The sequence below is a fragment of the Hippocampus guttulatus genome, chromosome 20, assembly GCF_054856545.1.
Source record: "Hippocampus guttulatus isolate MCC_2025c chromosome 20, RoL_Hgut_1.0, whole genome shotgun sequence".
NCBI lineage: Eukaryota > Metazoa > Chordata > Actinopteri > Syngnathiformes > Syngnathidae > Hippocampus > Hippocampus guttulatus.
In genome coordinates, this window is record NC_141280.1 from 3,116,509 (window position 1) to 3,143,609 (window position 27,101).

The 27,101-nt window shown below is 44.5% G+C and overlaps 1 protein-coding gene across 1 annotated transcript in view; it reads left to right on the forward strand.

Moving 5' to 3' along the window:
- Positions 1–27,101, forward strand: part of ryr3 (ryanodine receptor 3) — a 52,048-nt gene that overhangs the window by 212 nt on the left and 24,735 nt on the right. Inside the window, exons 2-39 of the mRNA XM_086100852.1 lie at positions 4,165–4,284; positions 5,980–6,084; positions 8,253–8,327; positions 8,739–8,817; positions 9,065–9,177; positions 11,291–11,390; positions 11,765–11,858; positions 12,249–12,323; positions 12,810–12,966; positions 13,586–13,750; positions 15,186–15,307; positions 15,425–15,605; positions 16,001–16,136; positions 16,667–16,762; positions 16,840–16,958; positions 17,419–17,552; positions 17,744–17,985; positions 18,335–18,527; positions 18,754–18,970; positions 19,220–19,324; positions 19,470–19,573; positions 19,928–20,011; positions 20,220–20,379; positions 20,462–20,606; positions 20,875–21,080; positions 21,548–21,722; positions 21,954–22,162; positions 22,230–22,393; positions 22,530–22,578; positions 22,677–22,837; positions 23,045–23,207; positions 23,633–23,719; positions 24,371–24,597; positions 24,847–25,059; positions 25,129–25,729; positions 25,931–26,131; positions 26,389–26,491; positions 26,644–26,778. Coding sequence (XP_085956978.1) covers positions 4,165–4,284; positions 5,980–6,084; positions 8,253–8,327; positions 8,739–8,817; positions 9,065–9,177; positions 11,291–11,390; positions 11,765–11,858; positions 12,249–12,323; positions 12,810–12,966; positions 13,586–13,750; positions 15,186–15,307; positions 15,425–15,605; positions 16,001–16,136; positions 16,667–16,762; positions 16,840–16,958; positions 17,419–17,552; positions 17,744–17,985; positions 18,335–18,527; positions 18,754–18,970; positions 19,220–19,324; positions 19,470–19,573; positions 19,928–20,011; positions 20,220–20,379; positions 20,462–20,606; positions 20,875–21,080; positions 21,548–21,722; positions 21,954–22,162; positions 22,230–22,393; positions 22,530–22,578; positions 22,677–22,837; positions 23,045–23,207; positions 23,633–23,719; positions 24,371–24,597; positions 24,847–25,059; positions 25,129–25,729; positions 25,931–26,131; positions 26,389–26,491; positions 26,644–26,778 — 5,815 coding nt within the window. The remainder of the gene's footprint in view (positions 1–4,164; positions 4,285–5,979; positions 6,085–8,252; positions 8,328–8,738; positions 8,818–9,064; positions 9,178–11,290; positions 11,391–11,764; positions 11,859–12,248; positions 12,324–12,809; positions 12,967–13,585; positions 13,751–15,185; positions 15,308–15,424; positions 15,606–16,000; positions 16,137–16,666; positions 16,763–16,839; positions 16,959–17,418; positions 17,553–17,743; positions 17,986–18,334; positions 18,528–18,753; positions 18,971–19,219; positions 19,325–19,469; positions 19,574–19,927; positions 20,012–20,219; positions 20,380–20,461; positions 20,607–20,874; positions 21,081–21,547; positions 21,723–21,953; positions 22,163–22,229; positions 22,394–22,529; positions 22,579–22,676; positions 22,838–23,044; positions 23,208–23,632; positions 23,720–24,370; positions 24,598–24,846; positions 25,060–25,128; positions 25,730–25,930; positions 26,132–26,388; positions 26,492–26,643; positions 26,779–27,101) is intronic.

Below are 27,101 nucleotides of genomic sequence, written 5' to 3' on the forward strand. Positions count from 1 at the left end.
AATGAATTTTTGGAGCAGTTGGACGTTACGTTTCCGTTGGCTTCAACATGCATCGTGGTCGTTTGTGGAAGTTTTGAAGTGTGCATTCCCACGCCGCTGTGGCCGTTCCCTCGCGCTCTACGTGGGGAATGCCAATGAGGTTCTGAGGTGCAGGTGCAACAAGGGTGACTTCATCCCACCTTTGGATGCTTTCAATACAATAGCAAGCCACCCCGCCACCCTCACGCGCACGCTTCCTTTGTCAGAACGCTATTTTCGATCCCCGGACTCTATTCCTTCTTTGCGCCATGAAGATAGTTGAAACAAGTTGCGCACACATTGCGCACGCAAGTCGAGACTATTTTGGATGTTTGACGCAGATTGCTTACCGGGGTCCCAACTGCGGATAGTGTGCAGGAGGCATCTTTGAAAACGATATGCATGTCGGGATTCTCCGCTCTTGCCACACGCGGCCTTCGGGTTGTGTTGTTGTTGCATGAAGAGTCACAACGCATGCTGCACTCAGACACCAAATGGATGCTGGGAGTCTGATCCCCCCCGTGAGACTTTATCATGTGTTGAACATAAATGCACTTATGCAATTAACCAATGAATTCCAAGGGGTGGGGTGGGGGGGGGGCGTTTTCTGTAAATGATTCTCAAAAGCATGACTTTTTGCATGTTTTTCACTCAGACAACTACCGACTGCCTTTTTTGTCTTCTTTCAATTAATCTAAATCAGTCTCTTTTGTCTTCAGCCTTGGCAGAGGTTGTTGAGAGTGCATCACACAGATTTACAATTTGCTCTAGGGATGCACAGTCATTGCTGGGTGCTTGTAAATAGGAAGGAAAAATGTGACGAACTCAACCTGTTTTCATTGTTCTAACAGTAAACGAAGCATCATGAACTTGCCTTTAATGGTTTGATTCACGTGTCCTATACAGTGAGGGAAAACAGTATAGAAAATCCATATTGTGTAATATATATTTAAATTAAATACATCCCCATTTACAGATGATGTTTATGTAAGAATGTGCACGCATTTTGCCAGTAATGTGCTGATCCGTGTCGCTCGGCCTCTGCTGTCATCATGGCATCCGTTGCTGGTTCACCCAATATTTTTTTTGTGCTCAGGCAACCATTTTCATACTAAAGCATTAGTGTCCAGTGAATAACGGGTTACCTCTTGCTTTATTCAGTGCCGCTGACTGAAGCAGAAATAAGATGATAGCATTGCTGAGAGGTAATGCCTCCTCTTTATGTCCAATTTAGAAAACTCAACCTTGCATTTAACAGTCCAGTAGCATTTTTCCTCGCTTTTAGAGGGACAAAATGTCCATCCGTGAACAGGAAAGTTCACTTACCTGCTGGGCCAAGTCGACTGCCAAAAATGTGTGATATGTGACCGCTAAGTGACATTGCATTTCAAAGTGATGAAAAAAAAATAGAAACAAAAAGCACGCACACACACACACACACAACCTGTGTGGTCTGAATTGAAGAGGTAGTATTTCCTATGAATGCAACTGTCTGGACTTTGATAGCCACAGAATGTTCTTCTCAGTCATTAGTCATCTGGACTGAAGCATTGCGATCCTACTGCCATGCCTATCGTTTACACATGCGAGTGGGTGGTGTGAATTTCATCGTGTGCGTGTGTGTGTGTGTGTGTGTGTGTGTGTGTAGTTGTGTGTGCTTTGGGAAGGCCAATTAGCTAAATCACAAGCTCTTTGGTGCAACGGTGGTTCCGCCATCAGGCTGTTTATTAATGAGCAAGTTCTCAGTATCTGTAATAATTGTATGACAGCAGTGCCAAGTCACACTTGTCGTAACAATCTCCCTACATCGACGCTTTGGTGTCTGGGACAGAGACATTGGTGCAATGTTGCCAGTGGGAAAATGTGGATATGGACTTATTGATTCCAACGCTTTTGACCTTTGCTGCACATGGGGCTCTGTTGTGTTGCTTTTCAATGAATGGTCAGTGGCAGAGTTGCATTATGAAACAGATATGTTGCTCGAAAGGACCCGCAATTGCCACTGCGCTGATTAATCTGCAGGGCACTACATGTCAAGAAGGGATTGCCCATTGTAGTGGGTTCTGAGGAGTTCTAGAAAAGTCGATTGATGCTAAACGTGGTGGAATTTCTGAGCTGCAAGACATCCATCCCTCTTTTCACTGGGCAATGATCATGTCACTGTTGTTGTTTTTTTTTTTTGGTACTTTTTACAAATGTACTTCTGATGGCTAGTTTCTAAGGGCTCCCACCAAGATTTGTGAAGATGTATTTACTTTTAAGCTACTGCGATGAATAGAAATCAAAGCATGCATTTCTTAGTGGACAAGGTGACGTCACTGCCTATTAAATTACTCCATGTGTTTGCTTTAAATGTCCATTCAAATAATCCTGTTTCACATCCTTTATGGATCCGTCTGATTTATGCACTTGTCTTGCCTCTACATTCTACTGCGCGTGTGCCAGTTTCCTCTCTCACACATCAGACACGTTTACAGACAACAGAAAGGTTTCACTTCCATCCAAGCTCTGCTCTGCAATCTCATGCTCGGTGCGTTTGTGAAATAGATGCTCCGGACCCATATGCGTGGAGACGAAGGCTGGAAATTTCCAATTTGTTGCAGGAACAGCATAGAAATCTCTGCAGTAGCTGTTATGCATAGCTGCACCTGAGAATACTTGGGGGCAAAACTTGCCTGACTGGTGAAGCTTATTTCTTTTTTTTTGGGGGGGGGGGGGTTAATCTCAAGATGAGATGCGCGTGGTGCATTATTGATTTTGACCCGGGAGGCAGTGATAACTATCACACCATTTCCTGAGAGCGAATTGATGAAATCAGATGAACAAACAGAAACAGAGGCATCATCTACACGACTTGGCTGTGGTCACGGTGGACATGGACGTTTTCACACTTCCTTCTCTCCTGTGGGTCCCGAGTGAGCATGCGCAAAGCACGCAAGTCGAAACAGTAGAGCGGACGGCTCGAACAGAACCACCTTTGGGTGGGCAGCAGCGGCGGCTCACTCGCGGGAGTTCATGGCACTTTCGCAGGGCGTCAAAGGTTCTCGAGTTTCGGTTTTGGTGGATCCATCGGTGCCGCTCATGCCCGCACGCAAACGCACACCTGTCACTGTCTGTTAGGGCGCATGGCGGGTGCTTGTGTGGGTAAGACTGAAAATGAAGAAAGCAAATTAAAAATATGCAACACCAGTGCCCGGGTTGTAAAGCACAAATCAAAGTGTTGTTTGATTTGAGTCTTGCTGTAGGGGTCAAGCTGGTGGACGACGAGGGGTCAAGTTCCCGCTTTGCACTTGGCGGCTTGATAGAGCTGTCACCTGACCCTCAATTACCTCCAGAGCCCTAAACATAGTCCTGATGCTGTTCTTTAGTGGTCTAGCAGATGGTCACATTGTTGCTTTGTCTCGGATTCCCCAAATTATCTGGACAAGCTCGACTTAAGCCTAAAGAGAGGGACAATAACGTTCATGAGGAACGATGGATGATACACTGGCGGTCAATGGCAGCGAATGAGAATGGAAGAAAAGAAGTCAATACATTTTGATGCACCCCCACCAAAATTGGTGGCAAACTGCCAATGCCAACATTTTCATTAACATCAAGTCACATGCACGCCTACAAGATGTCTGAACTGACAGAAGTTCAAAAGAACATAACTGATGAATCATTGCAACGTTATCTAATTAAACAAGTCAATTGTGTGCTTTGCGTGCTACATGGGTGGCAATAATTTCTAATGCAACCCCCCCCCCCCAAACAATACTGTCAACATCACCCATTTCCAACCTTCAGATAGGGGCTGTGCGAGCCTGTATTTAAATCTACTGAATTTTTATTACTTTTGTGAAGAAGTGGGAGGCAGTACCATGGCAACCATCAGCTTCCAACACACATGCACACACTGGCAAACACATGCACACGTACACACAAATCAATATGTGTGTTCCTTTGTTGTACTGTCGAGCTCCCTCCACGCTGACAGATGTTTACCGGTAGTTAGATGGGGTTGAGTAACAGGTTAAAAACCTCACTCGGCTTTAATCATAAATATAATGTTTGCTCTTTGCTGAAATATGTTGTTGCCTAAGAAGTGCACCTATTGTAACTTATTCCTGATTTGAAAAAAAAAAATCTTTCTTCTTCCGGCAGGATGACGAGGTGGTTCTTCAGAGTGTGGCCACCATTCAAAAGGAGCATTGCAAGTTTTGCCTGGCCGCCGAGGGACTTGGGAACCGCTTATGTTACCTCGAACCCACCTCTGAAGCGAAGGTGAGGAATGCAGCAGGTTGCTTCCGCAAGTTTTGTGAAGAAGATGCATTGCTACCAAATGACATTGAAATGTTTCTGTCACTGTCACGGAAGAGCTTTATGGCGTACTTACAGCTAATGACTTAAGGCAGATCGCCTGCTGGGCGGTTTCAAATGAAAACAAATGGCCATGACTGCGGCGGGTCAGGTTCAGCACACGGATATGGTGCCCCCCCGGCTTGGCTTGAACACAAGCGATAGTGTTTCATCGGGGGCGACCGTGGATCATGTGCTTGTTTGCTCCACTTGCCGGGGCAGCCCCCCCCCACCCCACAACCACCCTAATCCACAAAACCACTGAGCCAGTTCGTCATCATACGGAGACGTGTGTGTTTTTAACTGAAAATGTTTTCGCCCTCAACGAAAGATGAAAAACCCGAAACGATCCATTCGGACGTCCACGCATTGCTTTGGCTGTGTGACTCAAAGCAAATCCCATTTTCAGGAGCAGTGGAGTGTAAGGCAGATTTGCTGGCAGTCTATGAGTTCCTAAATTCAGTTTGAGAACACGAGGCCATGCTTGAGTTCACGTACCCGGAGCCGTTGTCGAATGAGAGGGCAACCGCTTTGCAGAGCTCCGGGCCATCTGTCACAAACAAGCCGTCCTTGGTACGGGCTCCGGGCCCCCTCGGGTGTCACATGTGGCTGCGAGATGAAAACCGGGCTGCCTGCAGCTGCTGACATAAAATGGCCAAAAAGATGTCCAATTGCGGCTCCACTTTGTCCCTGCGATTCTTGCCAAGTGAATGCGAAAGAAATCATCAGCCTGCATTTCAGACGAAATTCAGCCCGACTTATTTTCCACCGCCAAAGCCTATTTCAATTTCCCTCTCGGATCCACTTACTCAGATGTCAGACTATTACGTGATTTGGGAGGGGCGTCTATTATTTGCCATCATCTGATCAACTTAAAACACGATGACACACGCCGCCGTTTATTCAAACGAATCACTTTACCCTTTCTCAAGCTTTTTTTCCCATTGAGTTTCATCCTTGCTGAACACCAACAAATGAGCTGTTTAAAAGGTCACTGCAAGCACTTTGCTGCTCCCAGACGACAGAGAGACTGCACTCGAGACTTTTTTTTAAGGCATTGACAAGCTCTGATCACTCAGTTTATTTTTGTTTATTTATTTTTACCAACAGCTCTGGCAGAATTGATGACAACTGCAAGAAAATTAATAAAGTTCAGCAAAGGTGGTTGGTGGGCGTATTTAACAGAGCTCTTCATAATCCTCGGCACCTTGCTGGCAACACACCAGGATGCCAATCACTTTCTTTATGAGGGCCATTCCGAGCTCTGCAGTTTCTATTAATTAGACTTGGGCCCTCGGTCTCATATCACTTAATTTAGTAAATGATTTGGCCGCCGGTGCACGTTTGCGCTCATTCAATTCAGTTCAGTGTGATAGATGAGGACGGGGGATTGGTAAAAAAAAAAAAAAAAGTACACTTCTCTTTCAGCAGATTCTTCAAAGCAAACTTTCAGTTTCCTGAAGCGCCTTGTGCCTCAAAGTTCCCGAAATGATTTTTTCTTTCAGGTTTCTGCTCACAGAATCGTATCTCCAGACTGCTTCTTCAGCTAATGTCCTTTTCCCTCGTGTCTTCTATACCATCATCTCCCTCCCACTCCCCTTCCTCGCCTCCATGCTGCAGTATGTTCCTCCGGACTTGTGCATTTGTAACTTTGTACTGGAGCAGTCGCTGTCGGTGCGAGCCCTGCAGGAGATGCTGGCTAACACGGGACAGAGCAGCGAGGGGGTGAGTAATACGCCTCGATCACACAAACATCCAGAAAAGCCGAAACGGGTGGCCACTTGGCATCAGTAATCTTTAGGATAAAAGGACTAACTTTCCAGCCGCTATGAGTTATCATAACTTGGATGACAAATGTGCACACAAAACAGTTTTGATCAAAGTTATTTTTGCTACGAGAGTATTAGGGGAATTTATTACATTGAAAATGCAGAAAGCTTTTGAGGGCATTGGACTGTAACTGAATTCCAAGGAAGACTGTCACTTTTCATCTTCCAGCCTACGTTCTCATATACCTCAAAGAGATATCAGAAGTCACTGATAATGAAAGGCCATTTTGCTTCAGAGGAGGATTGGGAATCATTCGTGAGCGCTCTGCAGCATCCCTCATCGCAGCTCTGAATTTATACAAAGCAGAGTTGGCTTTTTTTTTTTTTTTTTGGTCGGCTTCTGTCCAGCTCGCTTGGCATGTTTATGAAGTCATCTATCGAGAAGGCAAGATACGCGGAAGGGAGACGGACTTCCTCTTAACGGTAAAGTCGTCCCTCCGGTGGGCTGCTTTGGGTCGTAAACCCGTCACATTCTGATATCCAGTTGTGCTTCGAAACACTGGACAGCAGCATTTTGCACGCCATTTAATCCAAATGCAGATTAGAGGTCAATGGATGTCATCAACTTTGTTTGTATCAACTCACTGGATACTTTCTCAAGTAATCCTCGAGCTATGTCAAGAATTGTAAAACTATAATAATAATACTTTACGTTAAGATTGATCCCATCTCAGCATCATCGCTCAGTATCGTTGTCGCGGGATAAATCTGCTGTCTTTGTTGAGTCTGGCCTTAAGTGAACTGCCACGCACAACATCCCTTCTTGTCTTATTTTTAGTCTAGCCTTGTTGCATTGTTATCAACCTGGGTAGCTGGATAACTGCCCCGATGCTGGCAGCTCTTCCTTTTGGCCGACAGAACACGATGTTGGCTGCAGTACAAACTCGGGTAGCGAGGCTAATAAATTCCATCTCTTGCTCCTTTCCGCAATTATGTATCCATTTGCCTTTGTTGTTCATATTTGATTGCCGGACTGACTCGCGGAGTTTTTGTTTGTCTGTTACTCGAGTGGGGCGACAATGAAAAACGACTAGGTCCTTCAGTTGGTTTTCCTATCCGTGTGCATGACAGAAGAACGAGCAAAAGGAAGTGAAGCCCATTTCTAAACATTGAGTGACATTTAGCGTCCAACCATATGACAGGCCACCTATTTTATTTGGTGAGATACCAAACAGTAACATTATGGAATTCTTTTGGCTTATTTTCCCAAAACGTGCAGCAAATTTGCTTTGTGTGCAGCCTCTCCCTGTGACCATTAAAAAAAAAAAAAAAAAAAAACAAAGGCGATGCAATTTACACCTCCCTCCTATAGCACGCGCGCAGCCCAGCTTGGGACCAAGCTGTTTAGGATACAGTACACCGAGAGGGTCACCGAAGCAAAGGTCACTATTCTTGGAATGATGTGTCAGCACAAGAAGCCTGAAATACAGAGCGGCTTGCTGTGCACGTCAAGTCAAATTTATTTATAAAGCCCTTCATCAACCAAAAGTCTCAAAGGACTTCACACGCCCACAGTTGACAAATATTAATGACATTCCCTGATCTTGACACCCAGTAGGGCAAAGAAAAACAAACAAACAAACAAACAAACAAACAAAAATCAGTTAGTGAACACAGTTAGGATGTAGACTGTTTGACAGTATCCTCTCTTTTTTTCCACCTTCATCTGCCACTAGAGGTTGATTAAAAAGGTAAGCAGAAATTAAATTAATTAACCTCGGGCGGTGATGGAAGAAACACTTATCTTTTAATTCTTTGTGGGCCAGTGTCAATTCCCACTGCGCTTCATCGCATTTGTTCTCGGATGGTATTTGCTGTTTTATATGTGTCGGTTGGTGGTTGTGTCTTTATTTATTGTTTTGATGTGTGCTTATTTCTCCTTTTTTTTTTTTTTTTGCCAAACATGCCTGCACTTCAAAGAAAAACATTTTTTGCTCATTATTTGGTTCAATTCAGTGAAAGCCCGAAATGGAAAGCCTTCAACAACCATAAGTGGATTTAGAGGTTGTGGAAAAAAAAAAAAAGAGGATTGAGATGATACAGCAGTTTTTCATTTCCTGTCAGGCGGGTCAGGGGGGCGGACATCGGACCCTGCTCTATGGCCACGCCATCCTCCTGCGCCACTCCTTCAGTGGCATGGTGAGTACAAACGGAAACTAAAAGGTACAATGCAAAATGGGAACAAACACTTTGGTACTCTTCAGATTTCACTACAAAGCTGCATGACTCAGCAAGACACAAAATAAATGTTAGATGCATGGAAAATATTACTGAATATCAACTAATCAATTAAACAATATATATTGTTTTTATTGTGGTTGCATTTTGCAGTTGTTTCAGTCATTTCATGTGTTGCACTGCATCATGCTGTGACGAGTTTCTAATATTTACCCCCGCAAGTATAAAACAATGCAAGCTCTCAGTATGAGGCAGTGCAGTTCTGCGCTGCAAATTAAACCAGAATTATAAGCAGATTGTAATTAAAACTTTTTTTGGGGGCTGACTCTTTTATGTAAAGCAATTTCGATTTTCCATTGATTTTTGCCCTAGTACCTGACCTGCTTGAAGACATCAAGGTCACTGACAGACAAGTTGTCATTCGATGTGGGACTACAACAAGATGCAATAGGTACAGTACAACTCCCGCTGTATTTTCGCTTCGCTCTTAACGCTCCCACTCAGGCGATTATGCTTGACCTTAACTGCAACCGTGACACAACAGAACAGCTTCCCCACAAGATGGTTATTTTTAATATTCCCTCGTATAGAAAGTTGCCCCATTACGCGGCGTTGCCCAATGGGGCATCTCATTTATCAGCTGTCATACATTCCGGCACCTCTTAATTGCTAATGCGGAAGCTTGTTTGTGTGAACAGGAGAGGCCTGTTGGTGGACCATCCACCCTGCCTCCAAGCAGAGGTCTGAAGGAGAGAAAGTCCGCATCGGAGATGACCTGATCCTCGTCAGCGTGTCAACAGAACGCTACTTGGTCAGTTGACTCCCCCTGCACCATCACACTGATTTCAGTCCACCCATTCAGGACTGAACAGGGGAAGGCAAATAGTAAAAAGGTGGAGTGGAGACGTGGCAAGTGTACAAAATTGAGCGGTGGCGTTTTTGTTGTGGCCATTTAGGCAGGCAAATGGGCTTTTAATGTAAAACTGGCAAATTTCCAGACTTGCATTTCCTCCGCTGGGAAATCTCCCGCGGATTTGGCTCGAATGTTTCTTTCGAGGAATGGGGCACTTGAGAAATTGAAAGCAAAAGTAATTAGAGCATCATTACCGTTCAATGTACAGTCTTGTAAAGCTTTTGTATCTTAAAAATATGATCTATGTAAGGTGGTGTCTATTGCTTGAAGTTCATTCAATTGATGTTGGATAAATGGAAAAACTTAATTTGGAGAGTGGCACATGTTGATATGGCTTGTTGGAAGCTCACTGTAAACCCGAATGTTCAAATGAATTCCAAAAAGTAGTCTTTTGTGATTGTATTATTTGATATTTTTTAGGTTTTATTTGACCGCATTTGTACTTGCGTTTATTTTTGCCTTGTTTACTGTCTCCAGCTAGTGGAGATTGTAAATTGTAAACTGTTCTCAATTTTCTTAGGTAGTTAAATAAAGATAGATTGAATAAATCATTACGAATTACTTTCGATTATGAAATATATGCCGCCAGGTTTTTTCCAATTAAAAATTAATCTTTGAGTTACTCTCCGAAGAAAAAGGTGGCGCTAATGTGTCTATCAGTTCGTGAATACTGCAATTTAAAGAAAACACAAAATAGGAGAAAATCGACCGCGCACCTGCGCAGGTGGAAATTGAAGCTAGTACCGTACAGACTTTTCCACTTTTCCTCCCGACGCGGCAGGTGTCAACGTCCTTGGACTTTATGTAAGTTGTAATGCGATATTTGTTCACTTTTATTTATTTACGCGTTTTTCTCAGGGGAGTGTAGGCCTTAGCTTTAGCTGCTCAAGGGTTTGCTTTGCGCGACCGCTACAAATATCATGCCAGCACAGAATGAACGAGTATGATATCTCTTTTATCAAGAGGTTGGCGAGGGCTTTTCATATTTTTTCGTTTATTACTCTGACTAATGATTGTATGACATCACATGTGATTAAACTCTATTTTCGAAGCCGATTTAATGTTATACTGGACGAAATCATGTCGAGCAAATGTGGCGCTTAAACTGTCTTCGACCGCGCAAGTCAAACGTTCATCACGTTTTCGAAGGTCCTCAAGACATGAACTGGGTGTGTACCCTAAATGGTAATTTCTGATAAAAGTTCTATTTGGGGGAAAGGCCTATTTGTTTTGTTTTGAATGAACATTTAAATACTGTTCAGTTAAAGCTGTTTCCAACACAAATAAAAATGGAGTTAGCCTCGCATAAAATGGTGTTTGTGTACTTATTTTTAAGACTTAGAGATATTTCTGTTAACTTAATGAATTAGGCTTTGAACATTTACATAAGTAACAGAATATTTGAGTTGCTGAAACTGAAAGCTTTCGAGGAACGATATCAAAAAATATAAATTGAATACACTCAAAACTTTTAAGTTCAGGAACGTAGAATTATTCAACTAAACAAGTGAGGCGATTGATTGCTTCACTTTCTTTAAGTTCTGCTAACTTATTCGGGTTTACAGTGCTAGACACAGCCAAACCTTTGTTGCTTGGATGTAATTTGGCGCATGTCGTGAGATGAGGAGTCATTGTTCAGCATGTTCACATTTTGTTGAGCATCCACAAATTTGTTAATCCCGCCTGGAGGGAGGCTGGAGTAACTCCAAGCGCGTCTGCGGGAACGAGTTATTGCTGAGAAGGATCTGGGCACTGCTACTCTCGGGAAGCGCTGATGATGCAGTGGTGCTTTTTAGCCAGCAGCCGCCCTAACGCTGTTTGGCAGCACTTGTTGATGGATGCGCAGTCTGCTTTAATATCTTCACAAATCCCAGCGTTGGGTGTTTACCCTTCCTCTGACGGGTGTTTGCTGATTTTGTGCGCTTGTCTGAGATTCTCTTGTGCCAGTGTTCCTATTTTACTGGGATGTGGGGCCATTTTGTCTAAAACGCTGTGGCTTTGTTTCTTGCAGCACCTCTCCATCTCGAATAGCAACATTCAAGTGGACGCGTCCTTCATGCAAACCCTGTGGAACGTCCAACCAACCTGTTCCTCAAGCAACATGGCTGTCGGCAAGTTGATGGCATCAGGGCCAACATAGTTTTGGATCATATTGTCCTATGATTAAAAATTGGAAACAATTGAAAACTGGAATATTTGAGTGCATTCCATGTCCAAGGTAAATATAAGAGTCGCTGTTGAAAAAATTAATCCTGTCAACATATTTTATTGAATTTGATAGAACTTTTACTTTTTTAATCCAAACTGAGATTTCATCAGCAATTTTGGAAAGCTTCTCAAATGTAAAATATGCGCTCCACCAGTATTGATGACTGAATGTTCCTTTTTTTTTTTCCCTCTCCAAAAATTATTTTTTTTTCTTCTCCCTGTTCAGCATATCCATAATCTCAACATCATGAGTCTCATGTTACATTTGCTTCGGTAGGGTATTTGGTTGGTGGTCATGTGATGCGTCTCTGTCGTGGCCATGATGAGAGCTTGACCATCCCTGGAGCAGAAAGGAGTGAGGAGGAGCAGAGGTAATGTTTTTCCTTTTAGTTCAGTCCCAAGTTGTCCTTACGAGATTTAAATATATATTTTTTAATGGTTCTGTGTAAGACCAATGTGAAAACTGTGACCCAGCAAACCTGCTAAGTGTGCAGTCGAACAAAGATTCATTTTAACACTCGCTGTCATAGATTACCGTAGTTAATTAGTTTGCCATTTGTACACACACACACACACACACACACACTCACTGTTTGGGTACGAAACCCATTGGGAAACAGGACCATCATTAATCCCCTCAAGTGTTTGCAAAGTGCCTTCAACTAGTTTCTTTTCTTGTCAGATTCTTGAGGAATGTGCTGCAGTTTTCAATTTCCGTTATGGCTCAATAACGGAAGCCCTGCACTTCTCTGTGCCCCCAGGATAGTCAACTACGAAGCAGGTAAGGGAGCGTCAAAAGCACGCTCCCTATGGAGACTGGAGCCTTTGAGGATCAGGTGGGTTCGAGTTCTGAATCACACACGCATGCATTCAAGCAGCCTGACAGAGAGAGCACCCCGACATCAAGAACATCTTTGAAATCTTTAGAGTTGATTTGTCAGTGGGTCTTGTCCTAAATATAGATACAGATTTGCCTGTATTTTGTCTGAGCTGTCACTACCGGTTCTTACTCCTCCAGAGGACTCTGTTTATATCTCTTTCAATATTTTCATCCTTTCCTCAATCTGCCCGCCACGCAATTTGCCTCGAATCCATGTCGTCTGGCAATTCTCACGAGGTCACCTGTCACGCTTGTGTTCTGTTTGCTTGTGCATCCTTTCAGCTCGTCCTTTTTGGCTCCGAAGGGATTTTCGCAAGTGAACACGGCACTGCCTTTTCTAATGCCAATTCTAGTGCTCAATCAGCATGCTGAATAAGAGGAAGCGACCGGTGTAATATTGATGTCTATAAACATTAAAGCTTGTGCTGGATGCTGCATTCAGTTGGAGCGGAAGCCACATTCGCTGGGGACAGGGCTTCCGACTACGCCATCTCTCCACCGGCCATTACCTGGCACTGACTGAGGACCGGGGACTGGTCCTGCAGGACAGGGAGAGGTCCGACACCACGGCCACCTCCTTTTGCTTCAGGCCCTCCAAGGTCAGTGCAAAGTTACCAAATGACATTTGCACAGTTTAGACACCGCTTTCACAACTGCTGAGCAGACAACACTTCAACTTGCCTCATGGTAATTGGCTGACTTAACAGCCTTTTACCATTAGTGGGTCAGGACAAATCCGCCTCCTTATCTAAATAAAAATCCATATGAGAAAGAAATTGGTTGATATGCGCGGATGTTAACAAGACTTCGTGGATATTGGGCTTTTCATGTCTTTACTCCGCTTTTCCCACACTCCCTCGGGGGGCTAGGCAAGTCTTCTAAAATAAAGTTGCCCTTCTAGATCATACCATGAGAACAAATCCAATAAAAAAACTAAAAAAACCCGTTTGTTTCAGTGAAATTCAAACTTATGTGTTCTACTTTCATCACATCCAAAGGTCAGTCTCTTTCTGTGTTCAGCCTTGTTTTATTGAATGTGGCACTTTCCCCTTTCCCTTGGGGAGAAAGGTCGCCAAGCTCACAGAGGCCTGTAATGGCACCACAGTTTATAGGCTCAATCCTCAAATGGTCATCCTATACATACAACTACTGCGTCGGTATACTTGACGTAAGATTTTCACACGAGCTGATGTGTATGTGTCTGTCACATTAAAACAGGAAAAAAGCGAGTCGGGCCCAAAGAGAGACATTGACGGCATGGGTGTGCCAGAGATCAAATATGGCGATTCTGTCTGCTTCATCATGCACGTGGCAACTGGACTGTGGCTGTCTTATCAAGCGCCTGATGCCAAATCATCTCGTCTTGGACCCGTGAAAAGAAGGGTAAAACTGGCTTTAATTTACACTGCACCGAATTCTCAATGCTTTTGCATGTGCAGTCTAGAATTGGTTCAAGTTGCATATGGTGGAGCCGTTCCAACTCCAACACCCTTTAGGTTGTCCAATTGGGATTTGACCCCACTCTCTTTAAAAAAAAAAAAAAAAAAAAAGATTAATTATTGTTACTCATTATCAAAGGTTTGAGAAATCAATTTTATTGTTCTTATTACTGTAGTGAACTTCCTTTTACACTTGGGATCTCCGATGTCAATTACCATTCCAGTACAGTTGGTCATAGAGACAGAGTTGCGTATTGTTATAAAGAGTAGTTGTCTTGTTTTAACTCTAACTTGGGCAAATGTAAGTTTTGGCCGGTAACTTCATTATTATTTTATTAATAGTTGCATTTCTGTGGGGATTTTTTTCCCCTACTGCGATTAAACTGGCGCTTTCTGAACTTGAGTGACCCTTGTGCACAGTGTCACATAACTACTCCGAGAGTGCGCTGACATTACATCTTGCATCTGTCTTCACTCCCTGATTGCTCCCTGCTCTCGATGCAGATATGCACATTGAAACATCACACGCTGTCAAGCTAACGAGTGACTGGATATCCCAAATTATACTCCCATGCTAATGTTATTTCTATAGTCTTTTCACAACGAAGCGCCACCAACAAGACTGATGCTCACTAGACTCTCACCTGACAAGACAGCAACTTGGTTAAAAAGTTAGAACAGGCTCCACTGTGTTTTGGCAGTTAGCGCAACATGAGGAATGCTGGTGATCGCTGGGCACCGACCCAGGAACCTCTGTAGCTGTTGCCTGGTGGTCCCTGTAGCCTCGGCACCATGCCGAGGCAGCTGACATGGTGGCACGTGGGGGTTGAGGGAAACTACTGTCAATTTACACCAACCTATCCCTCCTTTTGATTCTGGTGTTTGATTTCTGCGAGTCAAGCTCGAGCCCCACCCATCGGCATGAACATCCAGAGAATGCACACCTCCACGAAGGCCTGACAACTGCAAATATTACCGCGTGCTAATGATATGCGTGTATACTTACTATGCAATGCAAAAGCGCCTGGATAGACTTGGTGATTTGTGAAAATACACGTGTAACAAGTGCCGCTGATATGACACATTCAGTACACATTCTGCATTTGTTACAACAGCGTGGCTTCGCAAAAGAGTGCTGATGGCTTAACTAGCCTGCCAGCAGTCCAGATTTATCTTAATTGTTGTGCATTTTGTTCTAAAGGGATTTGCCATATCTCAGCGCTGTTAAAAGTAAAGCCAATATGGAATATTGGTCCAGATTTTAGCAAGGACCATGAAGTTGAGAGACATTATTTGCTTTAGTTAGTCACATAAAATAATTAGGCCCAGAGTTTCGGCACCTGTTGAGATTCTAAACCTTTGATTCTTTCCTACCACAGGCCTGTCTGCATTCTGAGGGCCACATGGATGACGGCTTGACTCTCCAGCGCTGTCAGCATGAAGAGTCTCAAGCGGCTCGCAACATCCGTAATACAACGTTCCTCTTCACCAACTTTATCAAGTAAGATGAATAAAAAGGCTTTCTGAGAGATTGACGACCTGCAGTCGACCCCTCGGTGCTCAAACTCATGACACAAAGGTGCACAGTTTCTTCTGTACTCTTGGGACTTTTCTTCAGGGCCTTGGACAGCACCGCCGCAGGCGTGTCCATGGAGGTGGCCCGCTACGTCCAGGAGGTGCTACAGACGCTGAATGACCTGATAGAGTACTTCAAGCAGCCTGACTCGGAGCTGGAACACGAAGAGAAGCAATGTCTGCTGCGATCGCTCATCAAACGTCAAGACCTCTTCAAAGAGGAGGTGAACGAGAACCCGGTCGAGCTTGACTCGATTATGCAGCGTGTCATGCAACATTGATGTCGCTCGGTTGACTGATTGTAGGGGCACTTGGGGGGCATAACTTGAGCTAAACCTTTCAAGTGACCTTAAGAGTACCAAACATGAGGCCTGGATTCAAACGCCTAAACCTCAGACTGCGAGGCAAATCTGCTAACCATTCAGGATTATGGGCTGTCCAAAAATCAGGAGTACCGTTATAATTTCCATCAGCACACAATGATGCCCCTTGTTGCTATGTCCACAATATATTTGGGCTCCAGTCCAAAGTTTGATTTGATGCCAAAAAGGACAGTAATTAAAGCAAAGCAAATTTGATTATGGATGCATCACGGTTATGGTTATGCTTTTGTTCCCAGGGCATGCTGGCCCTCCTGTCAAAATGCATTGACCGGATGAACCTGTACAATAGCGCCGCCCACTTTGGGGAGATGGCTGGGGAGGAGGCCGGGGCAGCGTGGAAGGACATCCTCAACCTCCTCTACGACCTCCTTGGTAAACGGACCCGAGTGATGGATCTCTCAGCATCATCAGCTGTCAACCCTGGCTAGACATGCATAATTCATCATCCTCTGGCGCGTTGCTCCTCCATCCTTTCCTTTTAACTTTTCACACGCTTGCCTTTTTCTTTTTTTTTTTATGTTCCCTGTTTCACTCTCCCCTAGCTTCACCTCTATATCCTCCCTTCCTGGACAGAATGTGTGGCATTTAGGTCACCACAATGAATATCCCTCGTCATCCTTATGAGACAGGCTGTTGCATTTTGAGGCAAATTACGAGCCTCTGCCAAAGTGGCAGCCATCACAGGTGCTGATGTTAGCCTCCTCTCCGAATCGTGAATGCTAACTGTGTAACCCTGAGACGTTCCTCTTTGGACAACTTTGTCTTGGCTTATTTGTTTTGCTGTCATCAACAGCTTCCCACCCGCAGCTCTCCTTTACTGCCCTTGCATTCAACACCAAGGCCTCGTCGTTTTGCACCCGCACACAAATATACAAATATTTATTTATTTATTTTTTACTCAGCTGCACTTATTCGTGGGAACAAAAACAACTGCACCCAGTTTTCTCGCAACTTGGACTGGCTGGTCAGCAAACTGGAAAGGCTCGAGTCATCATCAGGTAAAAAAGCTTTTTTTTTCCGCTCCGTAGGTTATCAAAGAAATAGTGTCACACAGAACTGTGTCATTTCTTTTCAGGCATCCTGGAAATTCTACACTGCATCTTGATTGAAAGTCCGGAGGCTTTGAACATCATCCAGAGAGGGCACATCAAATCTATCATCTCTTTGCTGTGCAAAAATGGACGCAACCACAAGGTGTCAAGCCACTGCATCTTACTCCTCCCAATTTTTATTTTTATTTTTTTTTAGGAATGCAAGCTCACCTCATTAAATTTGACAGTAAATCCTACAACTGAGCCTTTAATTCCCTTGGCTTTTGCTCACCGCCTTGTGACAGTAAGAACACTAAACCCAGTACAAAGACAATTTAGCCAGAGAAACAGTTTATGTGTAACTTTATTGAACAAGTCAAATCCAATAGTTCAAGGACGGTCGAATCAGGATTGACTGCACCCCTGGTGTTTTTATTTTATTGTCTTTTCATCTTGTCTAAAGTGTAGGAGCGGAACCTTTTTGAGGACATGAATCTTCACACAATGACAAAAAAAAACGTATTAACAAGCCCATTTAAATCTTTTGGCTACGACCAAAAATGAAGTTCATTTGTGGTAATTATTTAGACTGCATTATTGCATTGATTGTCTTCCTCTGTCAGATTCTGGACGTCTTGTGCTCCCTTTGTGTATGTAATGGCGTGGCTGTGAGAGCCAATCAAAATCTGATCTGTGACCACCTGCTTCCCAAAAGGGACCTGCTTCTTCAGACCCGACTAGTCAACGATGTTCATAGGTATGTCATGGAAATCGGTTCTATTTTTAAATCTAGTGCTTGGACCTGTTTGAGATGCTTGAATGTTTGTCAATGTTTGTTTCAAAAGACACCACTTTTTAGAGTAACAACCAGTCATAGAATAACCATGTGTCCCAGTGCCAATATTGATCACAAAATAATTACATCTGGGTTTTTTTTTTCATTTCTAGCATGAGGCCAAACATCTTTTTGGGTGTGGCTGAAGGCTCTGCCCAATACAAAAAGTGGTATTTCGAGCTGGTGGTCGATCAGGTGGACCACTTTGTAACGGCTGAATCGACTCACCTGAGGGTGGGCTGGGCTAACACAAAAGGCTACGCCCCGTATCCTGGTGGAGGCGAGGGTTGGGGAGGCAACGGCGTCGGCGACGATCTCTACTCTTACAGCTTTGATGGTCTTCACCTGTGGTCAGGTGGGACTCTTCACTGGCTGATCCTCCATGAGACAAATGCATGCGTTTATTGTCGTGCTAAACTTTAAAAAAAAATTACTTTCAAGGGTTTACTCGTGTGTCTCGTATCCAGAAAGGGTCTGCAGACCCACTGGGTTAAAGAACACAAGACCACTCTTTACGTTTATATTCTGATGGCTATTTTACAATGCAGTTGGTATTTAATTTTGCTTTTTTGAGAGCTGGAACCTATTAATGGCATTTAAATTCATTCAAATGGGGAACATTTATTTGAAATATTCACAGTGACTACTCTCTAAACACCCATTACTCCTCCTCTTTGTGTATCTATATACCTTCTCATTTTCAGGTCGCATCCCGCGGGCAGTGGCCTCTATTAACCAGCACCTGCTAACTTCAGACGACGTGGTTAGCTGCTGTCTGGATTTGGGCTCCCTCAGCATGTCCTTCCGGATCAACGGTCAGCCCGTTCAGGGAATGTTTGAAGACTTCAACACGGATGGATTCTTCTTCCCCGTCATCAGCTTCTCCGCCGGTGTCAAGTATGTTTCACTCGAAATTAACCAACCATAGGCCATGCGGGTGACCTTTTCCTATCCATCATTACATCATAGCAGATGTGTGTTAAGTGCTGTTTACTGAAGTTGATTTAAATGAGAAAATTGCAACTCCCAAATATTTAGTGGGGACAAAAAACAGAAATGAAGGGCCCCCTTGTATTTTCTCGCTGAATATCACATCGTGTTTTGTCACCTATTGCTTCATCAGGGTGCGTTTCTTGTTGGGTGGACGACATGGAGATTTTAAGTTCCTGCCCCCCGCTGGTTACTCTCCGTGCTATGAGGCGCTGCTGCCAAAGGAGAAGATGTACGTGGAGCCTGTGAAAGAGCACAAGAGGGATCACGATGGGGTCCAAGACCTGTTGGGAACGACCCAGTTTCTCTCCCAGGCCTCCTTCATCCCCACTCCGGTTGACACCAGCCAGGTGAGGGGACTTCTATGGTCTCTATGCATTCAATCCCAATAGTGCTGGTTCAGGATGTTCAAGATGTACTCGGTTGTTTTGAGAAGATTTCAAAATTGCCTGGTTTGTGGAAAATACTGCCTTAACCATCAACATTTGCAACGGCTAAAAATAATGTCCCAATAGGAATGTCGGGAAAAAGATAAAACAATACCGAGTTACTATTTTTATCATCTCGCCCAACCATCTGTTCCTTTTCTAATTGTGCAGATTGTTCTTCCGCCTCACATGGACAACATCCGGGACAAGCTGGCAGAAAACATTCATGAACTGTGGGGGATGAATAAGATCGAGCTAGGATGGACGTATGGCAAGGTACGCCCTCCGCATGGTGTCATATTGAATGCACCAGTACAGCAGAACCGATGTATGTACTTTACAGTAAATACATTGGCCTTTACCTAAAATGCAACATTTTATGGCCAATACTACAGATCAACTTTTTTTTTCTTTCTTTGAGATTCGGGATGACAACAAGAGGCAGCACCCATGCCTTGTTGATTTTGCCAAGCTGCCTGAAACAGAACGGAACTACAATTTGCAAATGTCCAGTGAAACACTTAAGTAAGCCCCTTCCTCAATTCATGAAGGCCACTGTCATCAAATGTTGTGCAGAGAATAAAAGCAAGGCTTCAGTATTGATCCTCAAACTGTTGCTCCTCAAGATGATCCGTGCCAAGTGCTGGCTCCTCTCTCACTAAAACATTTGTAAGAGTTGTCTGGTTCCTCCTACCGGTCGATCATCACATCCATAACCATTCAAGGAGAATTGTTTTCTAATGAGCTGTAGCAAAAGTTTAGATGATAGATTAGATGAAATTGGCAAATGCACAGTAGGAATAATGGCTGTTGGTCCAGTGGTTGTCATTTTTATACACTCACTTTCATCTACTCTATTTGATATTACCTTATTCTCAGAACCCTTGTGGCTCTTGGATGTCATGTTGCCCAGGTCAATATTCATGCTGAGGACGATCTGAAGAAAATCAAACTTCCGAAAGAGTAAGTTTGTGTTTTTCACATGTAAATGCTTGGTAGTCTGGAATTAAGAACAAAGCACACTGTATGTAAAATGGAGCAGACAGAGACAACCCATGCACACTCCACAGAAGAAGCCCTCAGTTGAGATTCGAACCCCGAACCTCAGAACTGTCCACTACCTCAACAATGTTAACAGAAAAAAAAAAATTGAATGATGTTTTGTTTCCAGTTATATGATGTCCAACGGATATAAGCCCGCCCCTCTGGACCTTTCCGACGTGAAGCTGACTGCACGTCAGGAGGTTTTTGTTGATAAGCTAGCAGAAAATGCACACAATGTATGGGCCAAAGACAGAATTAAACAGGGGTGGACCTATGGAATCCAGCAGGTAGCAATCTGTTTCCTCCTCATTCTGCTGGCTTGACAGTGAATGACTGGCCAACTTACTACTAATTGTTTGTTTGTGGCAGGATTTAAAGAACAGACGTAATCCTCGCCTGGTGCCATATGCTTTACTCGACGAGCGCACGAAGAAGTCAAATAGAGACAGTCTAAGGGAGGCCGTCAGGACGATGGTTGGCTATGGATATGACATCGACCCTCCAGACCAGGAGAGTAAGAAACGATGACGGACTAGCAAAAATTAATAAGCCAATGCACATAACATGCATTTTTTTAAACAAACAAAGAAACAAAAAGCATCAGCACACAGCATATGCAGTCATTGAGATAGTGACCTAATATTGAGTTGTTTTTGCCAATATTTCTGTGTCTTTTCCGTACAGATTGTGAAAACAATTTAAATCTTGAGGGTTTTTTTTTTTTAAATTAATATACCAGTACCCATCGTGCTTACGTGGGTTCATTGATTGATTTCTCCCAGCTGTCCACGTGACGGACAATCAGAGGATTGAGACTCTGCGATTCTTCCGGGTGGAGCAAACGTACGCGGTGAAAACGGGAAAGTGGTACTTTGAGTTTGAGGCACTGAGTGGAGGCGATATGAAGGTTGGCTGGGCAAGGCCAGGCTGCAGACCTGATGTGGAACTGGGAACAGATGACCAGGCCTTCGTCTTTGATGGATACAGGGTAAACCACATGAAACACGTTCTCAACCATCAATTTGGAAATGATTTGAGTTACTCCAAACCATCCGTCCATGCCAGCTACATATAGTGATAGACGGAACAATTAAATGCTTGTCCACAAAATCTCAGGAGCTAAAATTGACTTGCTTATTCACCCGTTGCTATTCGTACAACAGCATAATAGCTATTCAGCTCAAAACATCATAAAAAAGATATTACGTCAAAACGGGCCTATATTTCACACAGAGTACATTTTGTGAGGGGGTTGAGATGAGGCTATTTCAATAGCCTCAGTACTTTTTTTTTTTTAATGTGTGCATAAAGTTTTCTCATATAAAATAAAGGTTAGGGAATCACCACTTCACATCTTATCTCTACAGTACAACGGCTCACTTCGATACCAATTTCATGACGTACCACGTTTTAGATTGCAACAAAATGCTGCACTTTCGTTTTTTTTTTCTCAAGGCTCGGCGCTTACATGCCGGGAGCCGCTACTTTGGGCACCCGTGGAAAAAAGGAGACATAGTCGGCTGTATGATCAACATGCAGGACAAATCGATTATTTTCACCCTGAACGGCGAACTTCTCATCACCAACAAAGGTTCAGAGCTTTGCTTCACTGACTTTGAGGCGGAAGATGGTGAGAGCTCCATACGTCATCCAACATCTGTGAATGACGTACTTACATTTTATGTTACTCCACAAATAGTAACTTTTAAACACGGTCCACACAGCATAACAGAATTTAATCATAGAACAAGCGAATGATGTCATCACTTGATTTACATTGTGGTTTTCAGGGAGGTTTTCAAATTGTTCGAATGGATGCGTACTGCAGACTAACTGGTAAACAATCGCCCTCCCTCCCCAGGTTTTATCCCAGTGTGTAGTGTGGGAAAGTCTCAGGTCGGACGCATGAACCTTGGGAAGGATGCCAGCACCTTCAAATACTACACCATGTGCGGCCTTCAGGAAGGCTTTGAGCCCTTCGCGGTCAACATGAACAGAGAAATCACCATGTGGTTTAGCAAACGCCTTGCAACTTTTGTCAACGTACCGCAGGATCACAGGGATATCGAGGTCATTTGTCAAGCAACGTTGGCTTTTGAGTATGCGTTCTCTCTTCCTCAATTTGGCCTGCCCTCAGGTGACGAGGATTGACGGGACAGTGGACAGCCCACCCTGCCTAAAGGTCACCCACAAGACTTTTGGCACCCAGAACAGCAACAATGAAATGATCTACTGCCGACTGAGCATGCCCGTGGAGTTCTTCCCTGCAGACATGTTACTTGACGAATCGTTTCCACAAAGGTCAGACATTTTTGCTGGATTCGAAGTGCAAATTGGATTTGATTCGTTTTTTCTCTCTGGCAATGATAGATATGATCCCGTTGTTTTTCGTTGGTGCTGATTTACTCCGCCAGCTTAAATCATTTCATCTTTGCAGTCATCCTCCAAAGGCAGATGGGGCGACAGACTACGGGAGGATCACAACCGTAAATGAGGCCACACCGTATTTTTATCCAAATTACTGTATCAACGGTTGACCGATGTAAAGTCGTTTAATCTTTTCTGCGGGGTGTGCTCTTGACAGTACTACCACTCCGTGCGAGTGTTTGCCGGGCAGGACCCCGCGTCCGTGTGGGTGGGCTGGGTGACGCCGGACTATCATTACTATTCAAAGAACTTCAGCCTCACCAAGACGAGAACAGTCACTGTCACCTTGGGAGACGAGAGGGGTCGGGTCCATGAGAGGCAAGTACCCTGTTTTTTTTTTTTTTTTTTTTTTTTTTTTTTTATAAAGGGTCTTTTTAGATTTTACTTTGGCTCCAGAATTCTTGATCAACAAAACCTTTCATCTATTAAAACGGCGAGTTTATAGCCTTTCCACATACTGTATAGATGGAGACAAATGGGAGATGTCCGCCCTCTCAGCACTCTTTTTCTTCCGATCGACATTAGTGTCCAGAGAAGTAACTGCTATGTGGTGTGCGGAGCAGAGGCAATCGGCCCTTCTTCATCCAGCCGCTCCAACTCTGACGTGGAGATTGGCTGCCTGATGGACCTGGCTACTGGCCTTGTTTCCTTCACTGCAAACGGCAAGGAGCTGTCTACCACTTATCAGGTAAATATGAGGCGAGTAGGACCATAGCAAGATCTCTTACCCTATTTTTGGCAGTATATCATACGCTTTATTCCTACGCAACTGTTTGATTGTTTTAGCGATTCAATCACTGTATTCATTTGAAAAAACAAGGTTTCTCTTGGTTATTGCGCTCAGCTCCATAACAATCAACTTGCCGGTGCCGGGCCACATTAGTATTCAACAAACATTCAAGCCATTTGTCTTTCCTAAAGGGAAACAAGTTTGCGCTGGAGTAAATTACTTCTGCAGATGAATTCTGTGTTTTCCATCGCACCCCAACACTCGTCGCACCTCACTCTCATGTTTCAGCTGGTTAATATGCTGAAGCCTGCCTTAATAGATATATGTGCATATGTAGAGAATTTTCCATTTGAGTTCTCTGAAGGCACTCTGCTTATTTCCAGGTGGAGCCAAGTAGCAAGCTGTTTCCTGCTGTGTTTGTACGGCCCACCTGTGCAAACCTCTTTCAATTTGAATTTGTCAAGATTAAGGTTTGTATCTCATTGTGAATAAGTTTACACCTATGAAATAAGTCCTTGTTCTGTATGTTATAACTACTGTCGAGTTGAACTTCACGCAGTCGACACGTTACTGAATGTGTTTGTGAGGTCGCTCTCTTCACGTGAACTTCACAGCTGACAAAATGACTACGTTGCATAAATACATCCATCCATCCATCCATCCATTTTCCAAACCGCTTGATCCTCACTAGGGTCGCGGGGGGTGCTGGAGCCTATCCCAGCCGTCTTCGGGCAGTAGGCGGGGGACACCCTGAATCAGTTGCCAGCCAATCGCAGGGCACACAGAGACGAACAACCATCCACGCCCACACTCACACCTAGGGACAATTTAGAGCGTACAATCAACCTGCCATGCATGTTTTTGGAATGTGGGAGGAAACCGGAGCACCCGGAGAAAACCCACGCAGGCCCGGGGAGAACATGCAAACTCCACACAGGGAGGCCGGAGCTGGAATCGAACCCGGTACCTCTGCACTGTGAAGCCGACGTGCTAACCACTGGACTACCGGGCCGCCTGCATAAATACAGTCCTCCTTCAAATATTCTTGATGACTTATCGTTGCTTGGATGGAAATCCCTGACTGTGGTATTCATTCCTCTCCTTGTGTCCCGTATTCCCAGGACGCCATGCCAATCTCCTCGGCTATATTTAAAAGTGAGCACAGGAACCCGGTGCCTCAATGCCCTCCGCGACTGAACGTGCAGACCATCGTGGCAGTGCTCTGGAGCCGCATGCCAAACACTTTCCTCAGCGTGGAGACTGCTCGAGTCAGCGAGAGACACGGATGGGTTGTCCAGTGCTTGGAACCGCTGCAGATGATGGCTGTACATATACCTGAGGAAAATAGGTGGGGTGAAATCAAATACCGGTATTCAAATACGGCGACCACCGTGCAACCTGTTACGCTGCCCGTAAACAGAGCACGTATCCGACTTCTTCTTTGTCATCAATCTTCACACAGTGTTTTCTGACAGTGGAGTGTTGTTTCATCAAATCTCGTTCAATATCCCACTTCGCTGTGTGCACTGGCAGATCATTTGTTATAGCTCAGGAGGTGCTGCCTCACAGCCAAAATATTTTGTCTTGCTTCTTTCAGATGTTTGGACATCTTGGAGTTATCGGAACACGAAGACTTAAGGAAGTTCCATTATCACACTCTCAAGCTGTACTGTGCCCTCTGTGCCCTCGGTAACACTCGTGTAGCGCACGCCCTCTGCAGCCACTTGGACCAGTCGCAGCTCCTCTACACAATCGACAATCAGTATCTCTCTGGCATGCTAAGGGAAGGCTTCTACAATGTCCTCATCAGGTTGGTTAGCCGATGAGCCTAATGTGCGATCCCTTGAATGGTACCGCTGAGTGTTACTCTTGTTTCCAGTATCCATCTTGAAACGGCGAAAGAGGCACGCCTCATGATGAACAATGAGTTCATCATCCCCGTGACGGACGAGACACGCTCCATCAAGCTGTTCCCCGATGAAAGCAAAAAGCACTCGCTCCCTGGCGTAAGCCTGAGCACATCCCTGAAGCCTCGGGTCAACTTCTCCCCCGCCTATATCATCAGCATCAAGCGCCAGCAGTATCTCCACAGTCCCCAGATCCCCCTGGACATCCTAAAAGAGAAGGCCATCAGCATGCTTAGCGAGGCCGTGCAGGGCGGCGGCATCCATATCAGAGACCCTGTGGGCGGGAGTGTGGAGTATCAATTTGTGCCCATCCTCAAGCTGATCGGAACACTGTTAATCATGGGAGTCTTGAACCGCGAGGAAGTGAGGCTGATTCTACTCCTGATCGATCCCAATGTGTTTGGGGAGGTCGAGGAGGCCAAGGTGGAGGAAGGGGCTGTTACCCGGAAGACAGAAGAGGTGAGCACGAGTGCGGAAAAGTCCACCGAGGCGGGAGAAGAGGAGACGAAGGAGAATAAAGCCTCAGTCCGTGGTCTTCTGGAGAAGTCTTTGCCCGAGTCTGTCAAACGGCAGGTGAGATGCGCGATCAACTCAATGTGCACTTTAGTTTGAAATTAGCTGCAACCTACCCGAGCTGACTTGAGGCGAGAGGCAAGATACACCCTTGACTGCCACCCAGAATTACATTTTCCAATCAAAATTGGTCGGATGGACCTTCAGGGTTTGTTCAACTCTGGCGATGTCGAGTTTGAAAACAACTTTCTTTCTTTTTAGATGTGTGAGCTGCTGCATTACTTCTGTGACTGCGAGCTGAAGCAACGTATCGAAGCCATTGTCTCCTTCTCGGACAACTTTGTGTCCAAGCTGCAGCACAACCAGAAATTCCGCTACCACGAGCTGATGCTTGCGCTCAACCTGTCTGCCGCCATCACGGCCAAGAAGACCAAAGAGTTCCGCTCACCTCCCCAAGAACAGGTAACGACTCAGCTAATTTCCATCAATGTCATTGCCCGTTTTGTTCCTGGGAGAATTTCAGTCAACTTCACAAGAATCCAAAAACACAGGTTTTTTTTTTTTGTTTGTTTATCGCAAGACTTCATTTGTATTCCCAAACACCATCTTGGGCATGTAAGACTAATTTGCATTTGGTGAGCTGACTGAGATGAAAATATGCACTGCTGGAATAGTAAACTGAATGAATTGCTCAAGGGTCCCTTTTGTGTTTCCTATAGATCAATATCCTGTTGAACTTCACCACAGGCAAGGACTGCCCCTGTCCTGAAGACCTGCAGGAGGAACTCAAGGCCTTCCACGAAGAACTGCAGCTGCACTGCGGTGAGTCCACCTCATAGAATGCTGACAGCTTATGCGGTGTGTCCACACTTCGAATGATATAAATTGTGCATGCCTTTTAGAATCAAATAAACACTACACATTCTGTACCTTTAAATTTGGACCATCTCACTGAAATGGGTCTCCCCTTGCAGGAATCCCTGTAGAGGAAGACGAGGACGAGCAGGACACATCGATTAAAGGCCGACTCCTGGCCTTGCTGTACAAGATCAAAGGTCCGCCGCAAAAGAAGGAGGAGGAACCTGAAGAGAAAGAGCAGGCTTCCCCTAGTGAGTCATTCTTTAGTTTAAACTTGACTACAGGTGACTACATTTAGACGGACAATGGTTAAGCGAGTTTTAAAAGGAAGGGTGTTGCCAGACAGTTCCAGTCTTCATTCCTCTGCTCAAAACAATTTTGATGTTCTGTTCTGCATTAAAGAGTAATAGACATTTGGCGTGAGACAGACGCCTACACCTTTTAATGCCAGACGCTCACTTCTGCTGTGAATGATTGAAAGTTTCAAAAGTGGCAAGCTGTGATTGAGAATGACTCAATGACCTCGTTTACCGTTTTGAAATTTGGAACCGACCCTGCTGAATTGTTAAATTGC